Below are 15,433 nucleotides of genomic sequence, written 5' to 3'. Positions count from 1 at the left end.
AATATAAATATACAAAATACATAACCAAAATAAAAACAACCCAATAACTCCTCCCCACCCCAAAATCCCCACATTTTAAAGGGGATTAAAAGGACGGTGCTTTGGCAGCTACTGAGGTCCAACTCTCTTTAGAAGGAAAACTCACACATCTCTGTATTTAGACACTGGAGCTGAATTTAAAGCACAGTTATACAAAACACTTGAAACCCATTCAGAAAGCAAGCAGACATTGCTTGTGGTGAATAGGGAAACTAGCAAGACGGGCAGAGGGAGAGGAAGTCCCAAAACCGTTGAAAAGGTGCAATGAAAACCAAAGTCAGAGATCACGCAGCCTGCTTTGTGAAGGGAGGAAAAGACTTGCAGAGTTGGCACCTCTCTGTGTGTGGTTTTTTTAATTATTTATAGATGCAGCTTTTGATTTAGTGTCTGAGCTTTCAGAGCTTCTCTTGTATTGAAAATTGGTTGGGTCAGTGCATGAATTGCGGGCTGCTCAGTCCAATGGAAGAGGTCTTGGCTTGTCTCCCCTCCAGAGGTAGTTTTGGGTTCTCTTCCTTTCTTGGGTTCCTGAGCCACCCCCCTCGCTGCTGCTGCTGCTGCGGATGCGCTTGTGTCTGTTTTAATTTGCTGGTGAATAATTTAAAGGGGCCTGTTTATTTTTTTTAATAAAAGGGAAAGATATAAATTGTCTTGAGTGTGGGTAATGTTACTTACAGCTGCCACCGAACAGATGCTTGGCGTTTCCAAATGGATATTTTAGTCCGCAGTCAGTTGCAGGAGAGAAGAACAAGCCTCCCCCCCTTTTGAAAAAAAATTATCACTCCCACCCATTCTTTTACATTTTATTTTCCAACAAGATTCCCACCTGCCCCCTATCTCCAGAGAGATATATAAGAGTTGTATTTGATATAAATATTTAATTCCCTTGTGCTAATTTCTTTTTTCTTTTTTGAGTGGGCTGTTTTATTTTCCTTTCTTTTGAGGGACAGGGGTTGCATGTTAATGCTTATGATGGACTATTTTAATATAAAGCTATTTAAATAAGTTTCATTTGTCCTCCGGAGCCCAAACTCTCCCGGACGAAGTCAGCTGGATGTTAGGAGGCGGGAAAAGGTACAAATGAGAGCCGTGTTTTGAAGTCGCAAAAGACTTGATCTGGGCCACTCGTTGATCAAACGGCTCCTGCCTTTCAAAGAACAAGGGCAAGAAGAAGAAGAAGCAGGTGAGGCGCAAGAGCCAAGGATCTCCCAGGGCACTTCAAATGCCTTGAGAAAGGCAGGGTGTGGATTCTCTGAAGTTCTCAAGCGAATGCTGTTTCTTCAGTTCCCTCATGCTACAAAGCTGCTGGCGGGGGTGGGCAGGTTTGAAGAGAGTTGCTTTTTAAATACTTTGAGAACTTGGGACCCAAGTTTCCTCAAGAAATGTCAGCTACCCGGCGGAACACTTCGGTGACCTGGACGCCCTCGCTGCCATCTTGCTTGCTGGATCTCTTTGCTGGCCACTGACGTTGAATGGAAAACCCATTATCGGCATCACGTATGCAAGAGGGCAGCCTGACCATATAAAACCAGTAAGAACCAGTTTAGGAGGAATCGAACGCTGACTGTTAGAGTGAAGAACAACTCCAGATAAGGCACGAGGAGGTGTCTGCATGTTCAGTGAAAGAAAATGGGCTGAGTGTACGTTTTCAAGGACTGCGGTTGGATGAAGACAATAGTGAGGACGAACAGCCGACGTGACGTTTATTTTTCCTGTGTCGCGATGGAAGGTTCTCTCAGGCTCCTTGGACTCTGTCCTGCAATGCATTGCTGAATAAAGCCTGGCCTTCTGGGAACTTGGCGTGAGTCTCCATGCTCGAAAACCCAAGGGGAGTTTTCCCCACGCCTTCCCTCCCAAAGGAGCCCAGGCTCGCAAACAGCAAAGCAGCCAAGCGGTGCTGTTTAAAAAATTAAAAAAAGACATAAAGAAGCCACATTAGAAACATCTATGAACATTTAAAACTTTGATGATAAGATTGATAAGTTAGGCAAGCAAATGGTGATGAAGAGAACATAGGAACTTGCCTTGTTAGGCCATTGGTCCATGTAGTTGAATAGTGTATACAGTTGGCCGAAAACAGCTGTCCAGGGTTTCAGGAAGGAGTCTCTCCTCAGCCCTCCCTGGAGATGCTGTGGGGTTGAATTTGGGACCATACCAGATGCTCTTCTACTGAGCTGCATCCCTTTTCCCCAAAGACAGAGCCTTCTTGGTCATGGCCCCCTGCCTGCAAACTGCCCTCTGAAGTCATTTTGGCTTCCCCCCTTTCCAGGCCCTCTGTCTTCTAGCATAGAATTATACTTACCATTCACCTCTTAGTCTCAATACCGTGTCATCCAGGAGTGAGAGTCTTGTGACCTTCCTGTCACTGCTGGGGCTCCAGCCCCAGCCAGCATGGCCAAGAGTCTGGGATGATGGGAATTGTAGTCCAACCATGTCTGGAGTGCTCCTGGCTCCCCATCCCTGATCTCATACATGCTGGCTGTGAAGTTCTGTTTTTCACACTGAATTGTTGGGTTGTGTCTTCTCCGCTGCCGTTTTCCCGATTTTGATTTATTGTTTGTTTGTCCATATTTGTTGGGTTTTTATGTTTCATTGTTTTTATTGCCTTGTAGTAAACCACCCTGGGAGTTGTCTGTTGTTTTAGCGAAGGGCTGGCATAAAATTATTTTAAATAAACTTGCAGCCAGGAATGCTAAATGCAGCTTCCCTCCTGTGTTTACAGCGATCACTCAGCAGTGCTCTGATTTTGTGTGTGGCGATTGTGCTTCAGCAGAACTGCATATGGTAGTTTCCTGTATATGCAACACAGACACAGAAGGAGGAATCGGTAGAAGTTCTAGTGCAGAGTGTCCGGGACGGACTGGATGAGGAAGAGTGGTGGGAGCCGCCTGCCCAAAAGCCCCCCAAGGAGGGCACAGAAGAAGAAGACTTAGGTCCTGGGTCCTGGTGGTGGGACACCAAAGGGCAGTCTGTAGAAGGAAGGAGCTGGGAGGTGCTGGAAGCAGGGGGTTTGAGTGATCAAGGGGGGTCAGGAGAAGGAGGACCGTACAGGACAGGGTCAAAGGCTGAGAGTCACAGTGCGAGCGCAGACTTATATAGAGAGAAGTCAGATTGGCCCAGCTACACAGCAGCAGCAGCAAAACAGTCCCAGTCCTGCTGGCTCACCTCTCCCTCTGACACCTCAATCGAGGAGAGTCCTGCACATTGCAGAGCAATAGGCCAGACAGGCTCAGAGGAGGAGCTCGCCCGCTCGATTCAGCCTTCGTCTGCTTGGGAGGAATCCAGAGTAATAAGCTAGAGGAGGAGGGTCGAGCTAGTAGTCAGTTTCAGCAGCATAAAAAAGGTAAAGGGATGCGAGTGGTGCTGTGGTCTAAACCACTGAGACTTGCCGATCGGAAGGTTGGAGGTCCGGATCCCCACAACAGGGTGAGCTCCCATTGCTCTGTCCCAGCTCCTGCCAACCTAGCAGTTTGAAAGCACACCAGTGCAAGTAAATAAATAGGTACCACTGTGGCAGGAAGGTAAACAGTGTTTCAATGCACTCTGGTTTCCGTCACAGTGTTCCGTTGCACCAGAAGTGGTTTAGTCCTGCTGGCCACAGGACCTGGAAAGCTGTCTGTGGACAAACGCCGGCTCCCTCCTGCGAGATGAGCGCCACAACCCCATAGCCACCTTTGACTGAACTTAACCATCCAGGGGCCCATTACCTTTTACCTTTTCAGCGGCATCTTAGCTGGAGTATGGCGAACCAGAGTGTTGTTATTTTCTGTTGATAAAGTGCTAATTGCATTAGATCTCCTTAAGAACCACTGAAATCTATTCCTTATAAATATTGGGGGTAGATACTGAAATGTGCATGGACCATAGCTGTCAACGTTTCCCTTTTTTCAGGGAAATTCCCTTATTCCGAATAGGATTCCTCACAAGAAAAGGGAAAAGTTGACAACTGTGGCATGGACACAGCCTCTCCCACCCACCTTTCCATGCTCCCCCTCCCTCATTATGGAAAGACAGCCTGTAAGCTCCTTGGGGCAGGCACTTGTCCCACGATATCCGATTCTGTAGAATGCCATGTATGCTCGTGGCGCTGTGGAAATGGATAGCTAACAAGGACAAACATTTGCTTTTGTAAGTTTCATCACTTATCTCCCTTGCAGATAATTTTTTTAATGTCTTTGGCGCAGACTTTGTGTGTGTGTGGGAGGAAGGGTTGACACAGTCGAGGCATTTATACTTAAAGCCTAAAGGTTTCAAAGCAGAGATAACTTCTGCCTTCCTTCTAGGCATGAACTTTTATTGCAAGTCGAGTGCTTTTATCAGAAACCATTGAAAAATACACTCAAGTTGACATTGAAGTGTGGTGATCTTGGTTGCGTGTGTGTGTGTTTTTTTTTAAATATATCTGCCTTTAAAAAAAAAGTTATGTTTAAAATTCATAGCACTTTCAGAGCCTGATAAAGGAGCCTAATTTCCCGGCTTGCTTTGTTCAGTGTAATATATTTTTTCTAAATCCATTTCAAGAAGCTCATTTTTCCATTTCAGCAACTTTCCTCCAAGTTTGGTAGACAATAGGCTTTTATTAATAAAATTAGTTAACAACTTACTGCTGACACTGGAAAGCATCAAAGTTAAATCGAGTTGCTGGAAATGTTCCGTGGCTCCGTGCAAAATAAGTTGAAGGGAATCGTCTGGGAACATCCGGCATTGTTGCTTTGTTGAGGCTTAGCTGGTATGGACTCGATTGGGAGAGACTTCAAGAGAGCCCCATATCTCAGAGCTATTCAAGGAAGGCTAGGTTACAAGCAAATGAAGACATTTGGAAGATGGGCTTAAAAATAAAAAGTTGTGCAATGCAGTGTATCATATACCGTATTTTTCGCTCTATAACACGCACCCGACCATAACACGCACATAGTTTTTAGAGGAGGAAAATCCGTAGGCATGCCACCCATAGGCATTTCCTCCATAACACGCACAGACATTTCCCCTTACTTTCTAAGAGGAAAAAAGTGAGTGTTATGGTGCAAAAAATACGGTACATCAAATCTCAGAAACATAACAAGCTACCTTGTCAGATCACTGATCCATCTAGTTTAGCATTGTCGGCACCTATGTGGATTAGGAGTGGCTCCTAATTAGGATTTTCAGCCAGGACATTCCTGGTCCCACCTGGAAATGCCAGGGATTGAACCTAGAACCTTTTGGGTTCAAAGCAGATGCACTGTCAATGAGCTACAGCCCTTTCCACGACTGCCCCTGCCATGGTGGGTAGTCAGTGTTGGCCCTCTCATGAGGTTAAACAAAGTGTCCATCTTAGGGTAAGACTGTACAAGTAATCTGACCCTGGCTATATGTCAGGAAGATTTTGAGCACCACATGGCAGGACAGAATCTCAAACAAAGATGTGCTCTCCCAAAGTGAATGTTCCCAGCATGATCACAATGCTGTCTCAGTGACGTCTACGCTGGCTTTGTCATGTCCACAGAATGGATGAGGGCAAGAATGTGCTCTATGGGGAGCAGGTACCAGGCCCATTGGCAGACCAATTGCGTAATAAAGATTTCTTCAGAATTGACATGAAGACTGGCGACAGTAACTCTGCCATGTGGGAATCCCTTGCAGATGACCTCAGACTGCCTGGAGACAGACGGTCAAGGTTGTGTATCCACAGCAGTGACCAGAGGAGGAATGACGGCTGGGAGGAGCACGGAGAGAAGAAATACCCTGGTGCAACCGCAGCAGCGCAACCAGACGCCTTCATCTGCCCCAGCTGCAACAACACATGTCTCTCCCGTATCTGTCTCTACAGCCACAGCAGGCGTTGAAACTCTCCAACTGTATGACTTCACCCCTGATGCCACACTCTTCCATTGTCTCTTGAGACAGACGGATGCCAACAAATGAAAATGTCTCTTCCCCCAGTGTAAGATTCCCGCCCGCCACTCCCTGCTGATACTGCTGTTGTGTTATTCTGTTTCGTTATGGGTGTTTTGTGTCGTTTTATTAATATTTTAAGTCAAATTTCTTGCTCTGTTGTTGCATATACTATATTTTAGTTAGCTGCCCTGAGCTCCCTTTAGGAGAATGTGTGTGTGTGTGTGTGTGTGTGTGTGTGTGTGTTTCTGTGTGTGATATACATGTTTATGCATCCTCCCCGCCGGATCAATTTAATGAAAGGGAGAGAGGAAAATGCATTAACTCAGTAGGATCAACACCTTATAGCAAATGCTTACCACTGGTTCCTTGGGTTTAAAGGCCCCATATCTTTGGCCTTTTGGGAATACAAGGCAGATAGCAATGTGACTAATTTTTTTTTTTATAAAAAAAATGATCCGAATTAAAATAGTCAATGCCAGTTCTGTGCAAGCTCAGGAGTACCATGTACATTGACTCATGAGGGTGTGTCTATGCATTGGGGTTTGCTGTTCCAGGTCAGCCAACAAAATGTATCGGGCCGGCCTTGGTTGGGTTGAAACAGCATTGAGGAATCTCCAACTTGCGTACCTCAGGGCCATGCCAGACTACCCCACTGGACCCAAGAGGCTATTTCAGCCAAGCCAGGGCAGCCTGCCCCTACACTTGGCATCGTATATGATCTCAGGTGTGGGGCAGTTAAAAATACAGTTGGGCTGAAAGGGTGGAGGTTTGCAGGCCCTGCTGGTCAGCGGAGCCTGCGAAGTGCTGTGCAAGGGGCTTTGAAACCACAAGCAGCCATAAGAAGGACCCTGATGGATTCATTTAGTCCACCATCCCCACAGTGGCCAACCAGAGGCCTGCGGAAAGTCTGCAAGCAGGATGTAAGTTCAGCAGCCCTTGTGCCCTCTGCAGGCTTTCTTGCGAGACTTGATTCACATAAGTTGGGGGATATAAGATCCCCAGCAGGATCCCCACCCCTTACACTCACGGGTGGAGGGAGGAGCGTGTTGCTTTTGGTTAACACTCCGTCGCGGGGCCATCCAATTTGGACTTTCATTAGTGCGGTTGAAAGGATTGCAGTGAAAACTGTGATACAAAAGATTATGCATCAGCCAGATTGCTCTGCATTATTTTAAATTGCAGACTGTGTCCTTATTCTTTATTAAGAGTAAAGTAACTTTAAGCAGTCTGAGGTTATCAGGAGATAATCACGTCCCCAGGGTCTTTATGGCACTTTGAAACGTAAAGATTGTGATTACTCTGTGATTGCTATGCTGCTTATTATTCTTTACTGCTTAATAATGGGACCATAATATTGTTTTGGGATATAGCTAGCTGAAAACCACTCTCCCAGTTTTAATCATGTAAATGGTTACCGTTTTTACAAATGCAAAAGGGGCCATTGTTTGAACTGAGTGGCATAATGGTGAGTTCACATTGTAGTCTTCCTTCTCTTTCTAGACCAGGGGTCTGCAACCCGCGGCTCCGGAGCCGCATGTGGCTCTTTTACACCTTTGCCGCGGCTCCGGGGCGGATACTAGCGAGGGGAGGATGTGATTTGTGCGCCCCGACACTCCCCACTGTGGTGGGCGCTGTACTGGCTGTGACGTTGCATGGGGGCGGTGCGTGCATCAGTCACGCACCGTCCCGACGTCACCTTCCCGCCCGCTGTCAGATCGGAGGGCAGCGGTGCGCATGCAGGTCTACAACTGCGAGGAGGAAGATGACGTCCCTGTTTTGGACCCCCGGTAAGCCAGCCACAGATAAAGGCATGTTATATTTGTTTTAAATGTCGCAGTGGTTTTGCGTCTCCCAGGGTTTTTTTTCCTTCGGAAACAGGCGCCAAGTGGCTCTTTTTGTCTTAAAGGTTGCAGACCCCTGTTCTAGACATAGGCCAGGAAGGATTTAAAAGAAACCACAAAAACACGTGGACCAAAATGACTTTTCCAAAAGGTTGTGTGCATTTTCCTTCTGCTTGCTCCCCAATTTCTCTTATATCAAACCCACCCTGGGGGAATTTATATTTTCTCACCCAAGGTGGTAGGATTCACCAGCTGGAACTTAAATACTTAAAGTCTTCCAAAACTGCATCCTTAAACTGCGGTCCTGACATTCTTTGGCCTGGCCTGCTTCTCCTTCATTTCTTGCTCCAATTTGTGCACTCACATGTTGACCCAGTGTGTGTTGCAGCTGCAAAAAAGATAAAAGTCTATGCTTGGGATCACTACGAAAGGAAAACTGCTGATAACCGTAATGGCATTATACAAATCTATGGGGCGGCTATGTTTGGAATACTGTGTGCAGTTCCGGATGCCTCACCTCGGAAATGATATCGTGGAGTTGGGAAAGGTTCAGAAATGTGCAACCAAAATGTTCAGAAGGACAGAGTGACTCAACTATAGGATCTTCTCTAGGAGGTAGTGATGGTCACCAACTTGGATGTCTTCAGAAGAGGATTAGTAATGGCTGCTAACCCTGATGACTATGTTCTCCACCAGCTGTTGGATGCAACATGCCTCTGAATACCATTTGATGGGAATCGAGTAGAACACTGGAAATTGCCTGATGCTGAGTCAAATCCATTGGTTCATCCACCTCTACAGTGGCTCTCCTGATTGAAGTGCAGTGTGTTTCAGGACCGGGACATTCATGGGGAAACCAAAACGCTTGTTTACAAAGCTGTTGTACTACCAACCTTGCTGTATGCTTCTGAAACATGGACAACTGGGAAACACTGGCCTGCAAGCGCTCCAGTTGGAGAACAGCCTTTCCCTAAGGTGCCATGGGCTTTGAAGACATTCAAACTCAGGACAAGAGGAAGAAATGCGCTAAGAGGAAGGCACATTTGGCAAACCCTCACCGGGATCAACTCCTACCCAGAAATTTATGTCCCAACTGTGGAAGGACGTGTGGATCCGGAATTGGCCTCCACAGCCACTTATGGACTCACTTTTAAAGCCATGTTTATGGAAGATAGTCTTACTTGGCTATGAGTGATTGCCAAAGAAGAAGAAGATGACAGTGGCCAGCAGAGGCTGTCTGGGATTTCACGCAAGGTTCTCCACTAGCCCTACCTGCAGATGCCAGGCATTCAACTTGGGACCTTCTACATGCAAGGGAGAAGGTGCTGTATCACAGAAGAACAGTCCTTCCATACTGCCATGGAATCAGATTCTCAACCTTTTCTCTTTTCCTAAACTTTGCCCTTTATATTACCACTCTTAAAAAAAAGAAAAGGCACTGACAGCTGAACAATATGACCAGAAATACGTTATTTATAAAGCTAGTGTGAATTATGTTTAATGGCCTCCATTTTAAAGCAAGCCATTTGCTTCTCTCCCTCCTTCCCCCCCCCCCGCCTTTTTCCAAAGTCTCTGTTTTCATTAGTGGAATATAAAATGTTAATAATACCTTTATACTGTAGTGCTCAGGAGCAACATTTATCTTCCATGTTCTTTATGGAATCCTGCTAGCAAGCTCTCACTCGTATCATAAATAGAATTTGTTCCACGAAATAAAAAAATGTATTGTTTTCTTTGTTAGAAGATGCTGCTAAATTGGCTGTATGTTTGATAATCACATCTCAAGCTGATTATTCTGCTAATAGCCTTAAGATATTATTTTTTTTTAAAAAAAATAAAAAATAAGTGCACCACTATAGTCCTAATACTAGTATTATTATTTTTTTGAAAAAAAATCCCTTCTTGTTTCTGCAAAGTCTGAATGAGATTTTCAGAATTGAATAATAATTTGATCCGTTAATCTTTTGAAGCTAGTAATTTTATTTTCCCTTCTTTGCAGTCTCCAAGGCTCGCAAATGAATAGAGCTTCATTACTGGAGCCTCCGTTTAATAACCATTATCCATTATCTTGTAATTAAGACTCCCTGTAACGAATCATGAGGACAATGCAAAAATACATAGTACATTTCTTTAATGAACTGGAAAATGTTCATCTTGTTCTATTTAGTAATGAGTTGCTGAATAGTCGTTAAATCCACTGGAGAATGGAGCGAGATGGATTTTGAAGACTATCTTTGAGTTTGTGGTTAATCTATTAGAATTAAAATTTCATCTTCTATTTTTATCAACAGCCGATTAGAAGGCCTTCTGTTTGACCAAATTGATTAGGGGACCCTATACAAGGGCAGATGTTGTTTAATGAAAGTTTTTAATGAAACTGTACCATAGAGGTTTCTAATTACCAGACTTATAAAAGCTTTGACTTACCTTACCCTGCAAAGAGGAGGAGGGGTGGTGGTGGTGGTGGTGGTGGTGGTGGTGGTGGAAGTATTGTGCTAAAGGGCTTAAATGCCACAATTAAATGAAATACAGGGAAAAGTAGTTGGTGTGAGGAAGTTTGGCTTGCTTGTCTGAAGAAGAGGTCATCAACTAAAGAGAGAGCTTAGTGAGAGGCAGTAGTTTGGTGGTAGATCTAGCACCCAACTGAAGGCTGTTAGTTTGACCTTCCCTTCATTCAGTTCCAGCCAGCATGGCCAGTGGCCAGGGATGATGGTAGCCCAAAACATCTGGAGGGCCCCCGCTTGGGGAATGCTTGTTTTAAGTGGAGACGCCAAATACTGAATCTCAGGCCTTCTGCATGCAGAAGGTGTCCTTTGCCACTGAGCCAGAGTCTCATCCGGACCTTTGGAATAGGTTGACCTAGTAATAAGGCAGCCTCCTATGTTCTTTTGAAACTCATTTCTGACACTGTGTCATTATGCTACCCAAGAAGGAAATACTGGAAAAATTTGAAGGAACCCAAAGGTTTTCAGAATTAAAAATAAAAAAGTGTTTAGGGAAATATACTGAAATTGGGATTGGGAACCCAAAAACAGTCCTGGGTGCCTGGCTTGCCAGGTGCCTGGGTGGCATGGAGTATCCTGGAAAGGTGTGGCTGGCTGGCAGGGAGCCTGAACAGGAGCACTCCACAGTGTACATTTAAGGATATAAGACAATTCTGCTGGATGAGACCAATGGCCTATCTAGTCCAGCATTCTGTTCTCACATTGGCCAACTAGAGGCCTGTGGGAAATCCACAAACAGGAACATACTCCCCTCCCAATTCCTACTTCTTTCTTTTCCTAGTTTGTTCAGGTGTTACATTCATATGACAAATGTAAAGCTTATTATACACAGAGTTCTCGCTTTCTGAACACAGTGCGTCCCGAGAAAATTGTTTGTTAGGTCAGCGTTTGCACAAAGAGCCCTCGATTTCCACCATTTCCTATGGGGACATTTCTAATCTGTGGTCTCCCTCCATGGTTTCATCTGAAAAATGGCTGCAGCCAACCAGCAAAAGAGAGAAAATGGATTTGTCCAATCTCTCCTGCTCTCTGATTTGTCTGATCTCCCTGTTCCCTCTCTCCGTGGTTCCTGCCTGAAAATGTCTGCTTTCAACCAGCTAACAAGCAAGGAAGTGGGCAAACTCCGGCTGTTCAGATACCCGAATCATCTGTGTGCACAGCGAGGTTTGGGCGTAATTCTTTGTGTTTGGATAACTGAATTTTCAGCTAACAAACATTCTAATAGCGGGATCTGCCACATACTAAGAACCAGAATGATAATTTTGCTGACACATCTGTTTATTACTTTTTCTTTTTTTTATTCTCACCCTTGCAGGTTCTGATTTTATCAAGACTTCCACAGGAAAAGAAACCGTTAATGCTACCTTTCCCGTTGGGCTCGTCATGGTGAGAGCTATTAGAGACTTCTTCTGGAAAACTGGCTATAAGGTAACTTCATACCATCTCCATCTTTTTATTGTAGACTGTGTTCTCGAAAGCAATGTTGGTGTGATGCGTAGGCTTTGGACCATGGGTGGGGAATTATTGTAATTATTATAATTAATTATTATAATTATTATTGTTGCCACCCATCTGACTGGGTTGCCCCAGCCACTCTGGGTGGCTTCCAACAATAAGCACAGCAAAACATCAAACATTAAAAGCTTCCCTGTGGCCCTCCAGACTTTGTTGGACTCCAAGTCCCATGAGCCCAAACCAGCATGGCTAGCGGTCGGGAATTATGAGAGTTGTGATCTAGCAACATTTAGAAGGCTACAGGTTCCTCTATCCGTGCTTTAGGGTTGCTGAACTGCCAGACTTATTTATTAACTACATTTTTATCCTGCCGCTCCACCAAGCTGCCATGGGCGGCATAAACCGTTTCTCCCCCCATTGTTTTCCTTATGACAACCCTGTAAGCAAGGTTAGACTGAAAGATGGTGACTAGACCCAGGTCACCCAAGTGAGCTTCCTGGAAGAGTGGGGGATTTGAAGTGGTGTCCCCTCAGAGCCAGTGTGGTGGTGTGGTTAAGAGCGGTGGTCTCGTAATCTGGTGAACCAGGTTCGCTTCCCCGCTCCTCCACATGCAGCTGCTGGGTGACCTTGGGCTAGTCACACTTCTCTGAAGTCTCTCAGCCTCACTCACCTCACAGGATGTTTGTTGTGGGGGAGGAAGGGAAAGGAGATTGTTAGTCCCTTTGAGACTCCTTCAGGTAGTGATAAAGCGGGATATCAAATCCAAACTCCTCCTCTTCTTCTTCTTTTTCTTCTTCTTCTTCTTCTTCCTAGCCTGATACTCTAACCCAGTGTTTCTCAAACTTGGGTCCCCAGCTGTTGTTGTACTACAACTCCCATCATCCCAGACCACTGGTTGTGCTAGCTAGGGATGATGAGAGTTGTAGTCCAACAACAGCTCAGGACCCAAGTTTGAGCTACGCTCCTCTAAGTTATACACCACACCACACTGACCGGCTGTGACACAGAGCTGTAGTACTTTCTCTTTGAACAGAAGCCCAGAGACAGACAGAGGGTTCATAAGGAATAGGAAACTTAGTTTGTTTGAAGACTTTTTATCTCAGAAGAATGAGAAGCAAATATCTCCAATCTGGTATTCTAATAGAAAACTCATTCTCTTGACTTACGTAGCCAAAGCAGCACCATTTGGCCACAAGGGGGTGGTATTAATAGCTTTGGGAGAACCCAGAGGCTTGCAGAAGTACAAATACATTTGGAGGAAAAATACTACAGCAACGAAGGTTGCGAACCCTGAAAACACGCCAGTGAGGACTGCGCGTGCTTGGTGGCCACTGAACGCTGACTGACTGATGGGGTGGAAAAGTGGGGCAGGAACAGGGATAGAATGGGAAATAGCATGATTGCAGAGTTTGTAGAAGAGCATTCTATGCAGCAACATTTTGTTGCTGGTGCGGCTTGTTTTCTGGTCATGTTTATGTGGAAGGCATAGAGTTTGGCAGTGGGTATAACCTGGCTGTGTCATCTTGTACTTCCTCTCTGATTCCTGCAAGAGAACCACCTCTTCACTAGGGACATCACACATCATTCCTTCAGCCTTTTATTCAATGGTCACTGCTCTGAGTTTCACTTGAAACATGTTTTGGGGTGGTGGTGGAGAAATGTCTGCTCAATTCTTCAGTCAGCATGATGAGAGCACCGCCGCCTTGATATCTGGCAATGTTGGCACTGGGTTTGAGGGAATCTCTGTGCAAGACGTCCTCGGTATGCCCTGCTCTTGGAACAGGCGTGCGTCCTCCTCAGTGCTGCTGAGGGAGAGGGTGTGGCAGGCTCCTCTTTGCTCCTGTTGCTGTGCTCTTACTTGGAGAAATAGCAGGTGAACAGGCTGGGGCAGCCAAGAGGTGGAGCAGAAGGGGCAGGGGGCTCCAGATGTCTGCTTTGGGGCTGTTCTTCCTCCTTGAGCAATGGGCTCAGCAGTGCAGAAGCGAGGCTTCGTTGGTACCCTGGACAGCTCCATGCAGGGCTCAGTAATGAGCAGAGCAGGAATGTTGTTTCAGCAGCAGTCACTGTCCGACCGAACCTCAAATAAGAGGAGCAGCTCTGCCTCAGTCAAATCCTTGGTCTCCTCCCCTGAAGATGGGAAATGTGACCCCAGGGTCATGACCCAGCCCTTCCGCTTGGGGATGGACCTCATCACGTGCCAATAATGCCAGCTCCTGCTGCTGCCAGCATTGGCATATAAACACGCACCTGGCTCCTTTGACAGATACTTGGGCACCTCATAGAAGGCGCCATCTCTTTTTCTGTGCTGCTGTGGCAGCTATTGTGTATTGTCTCAAGGCTCTGTGGTAATTTGGTGGTGGTAGCACATGTAATTTGGTCCTTCGCCTTGCCTCCGTGGAGGTTTTGCATGTCATTAAAATAACTGTTTAATTTATCGTTCATTTAAGCAGACTTTATGATGTGTGTGTGTGTGTGTGCTTAAAGTTCTATTAACCAAAAGTGTGTGGTGCGTGCACCTGCTCGGGAAATAATAATAAAAAAATTAGATGTAAACTGAGTTTATATCCTTTTTATTAAACGAAGACAATTTTATCACTGACGAGAGATTTCTAAATGGTTTCCTTAACAAACCAATTTGGCTGCCGTACAGATGCTTTTCCAACAAGGCGTTGGCCAATAAAAACAGGTTAATGTAGAAATTAAACTTCTTCCGAGGACAGAAGCGGGTTGCAGGGTAACATTTATTGAATGATAAGCTGCGGCGGTGATATGAAAAGTGTGCAGCATAATGGGAAATAATCTTTTCCTGTCATTATTGAAGGACACACACAAATTGGTTTTTCTGTTGGGAAATCCCCCAGTCCAGAGAAACTTATTACTTTTAATAATATAAGGTGACGAGAAAAAATTCTCAAGGAGATGAACTTATTAAACAAAATAATGAAATGCTGTGAAACAGCAGGGGGAAAGTAGCTCGACTTTTTCAGCTCTTGAATGAAACATTTATTATATATAGATATATGTGTGTGGTGCATTCTGGCAGTCAGATGGATTCTGTAGAAAGTCGGCAAACAGAATGAGAGACAGGATAGTAATAGGTAGCTTTGGGTGAAAATAAATGTAATTATTGGGGGGGAACATGAATGTTTTAACTAAAAGAAACCAAACCCAAGATGGCAGCCAGAATCCAGAGGGTCGCAGACAGAGCTACTGTTTGTATATCAAAATAAAAAAATTTCTTCCCTTGGTATGAGCTTTCGTGTGCATGCACACTTCTTCAGATACACACTGTGTATCTGAAGAAGTGTGCATGCACACGAAAGCTCATACCAAGAACTAACTTAGTTGGTCTTTAAGGTGCTACTGGAAGAAATTTTTTTATTTTGACTATGGCAGACCAACACGGCTACCTATCTACTGTTTGTATATCAGTGCTTCTGAGGCCCACTTCTCTGTGCATTCCTGAAAGTTGTGGGAACATGAGGAGGAGTCTCCTGTGCATTATATGAAACTGTCTGACACAGAGTCAGACCATTGGTCCATCTAGCTCAGTGCATACACTGATTTGCAGGAACTCTGGGGTTTCATGTAGGGGATTGAACCTGGAACCTTGTGCTTGTAAAACAGTTGTTTGCCCACTGAGCCTATGGCCCTCCCCTTGAGGAAAAGTCATGGAGAGGAACTGTCTTTGGGGAAAAGTAAGGTGGACAAGCTAGAGAG

At 45.2% G+C, this 15,433-nt stretch overlaps 1 protein-coding gene across 1 annotated transcript in view; it reads left to right on the top strand.

Annotated features, from left to right (window-relative positions):
• The window catches only part of DERA (deoxyribose-phosphate aldolase), a 42,473-nt gene that overhangs the window by 20,526 nt on the left and 6,514 nt on the right, over positions 1–15,433 (top strand). Inside the window, exon 7 of the mRNA XM_083461550.1 lies at positions 11,574–11,686. Within this exon, the coding sequence (XP_083317676.1) occupies positions 11,574–11,686 (113 nt within the window). The remainder of the gene's footprint in view (positions 1–11,573; positions 11,687–15,433) is intronic.

Source organism: Podarcis liolepis (assembly GCF_965112155.1).
Source record: "Podarcis liolepis genome assembly, chromosome: 10".
Taxonomy (NCBI): Eukaryota; Metazoa; Chordata; class Lepidosauria; order Squamata; family Lacertidae; genus Podarcis; species Podarcis liolepis.
Note: the sequence above shows the minus strand (reverse complement) of the source record. Positions and strands in the feature narration are given on the sequence as shown.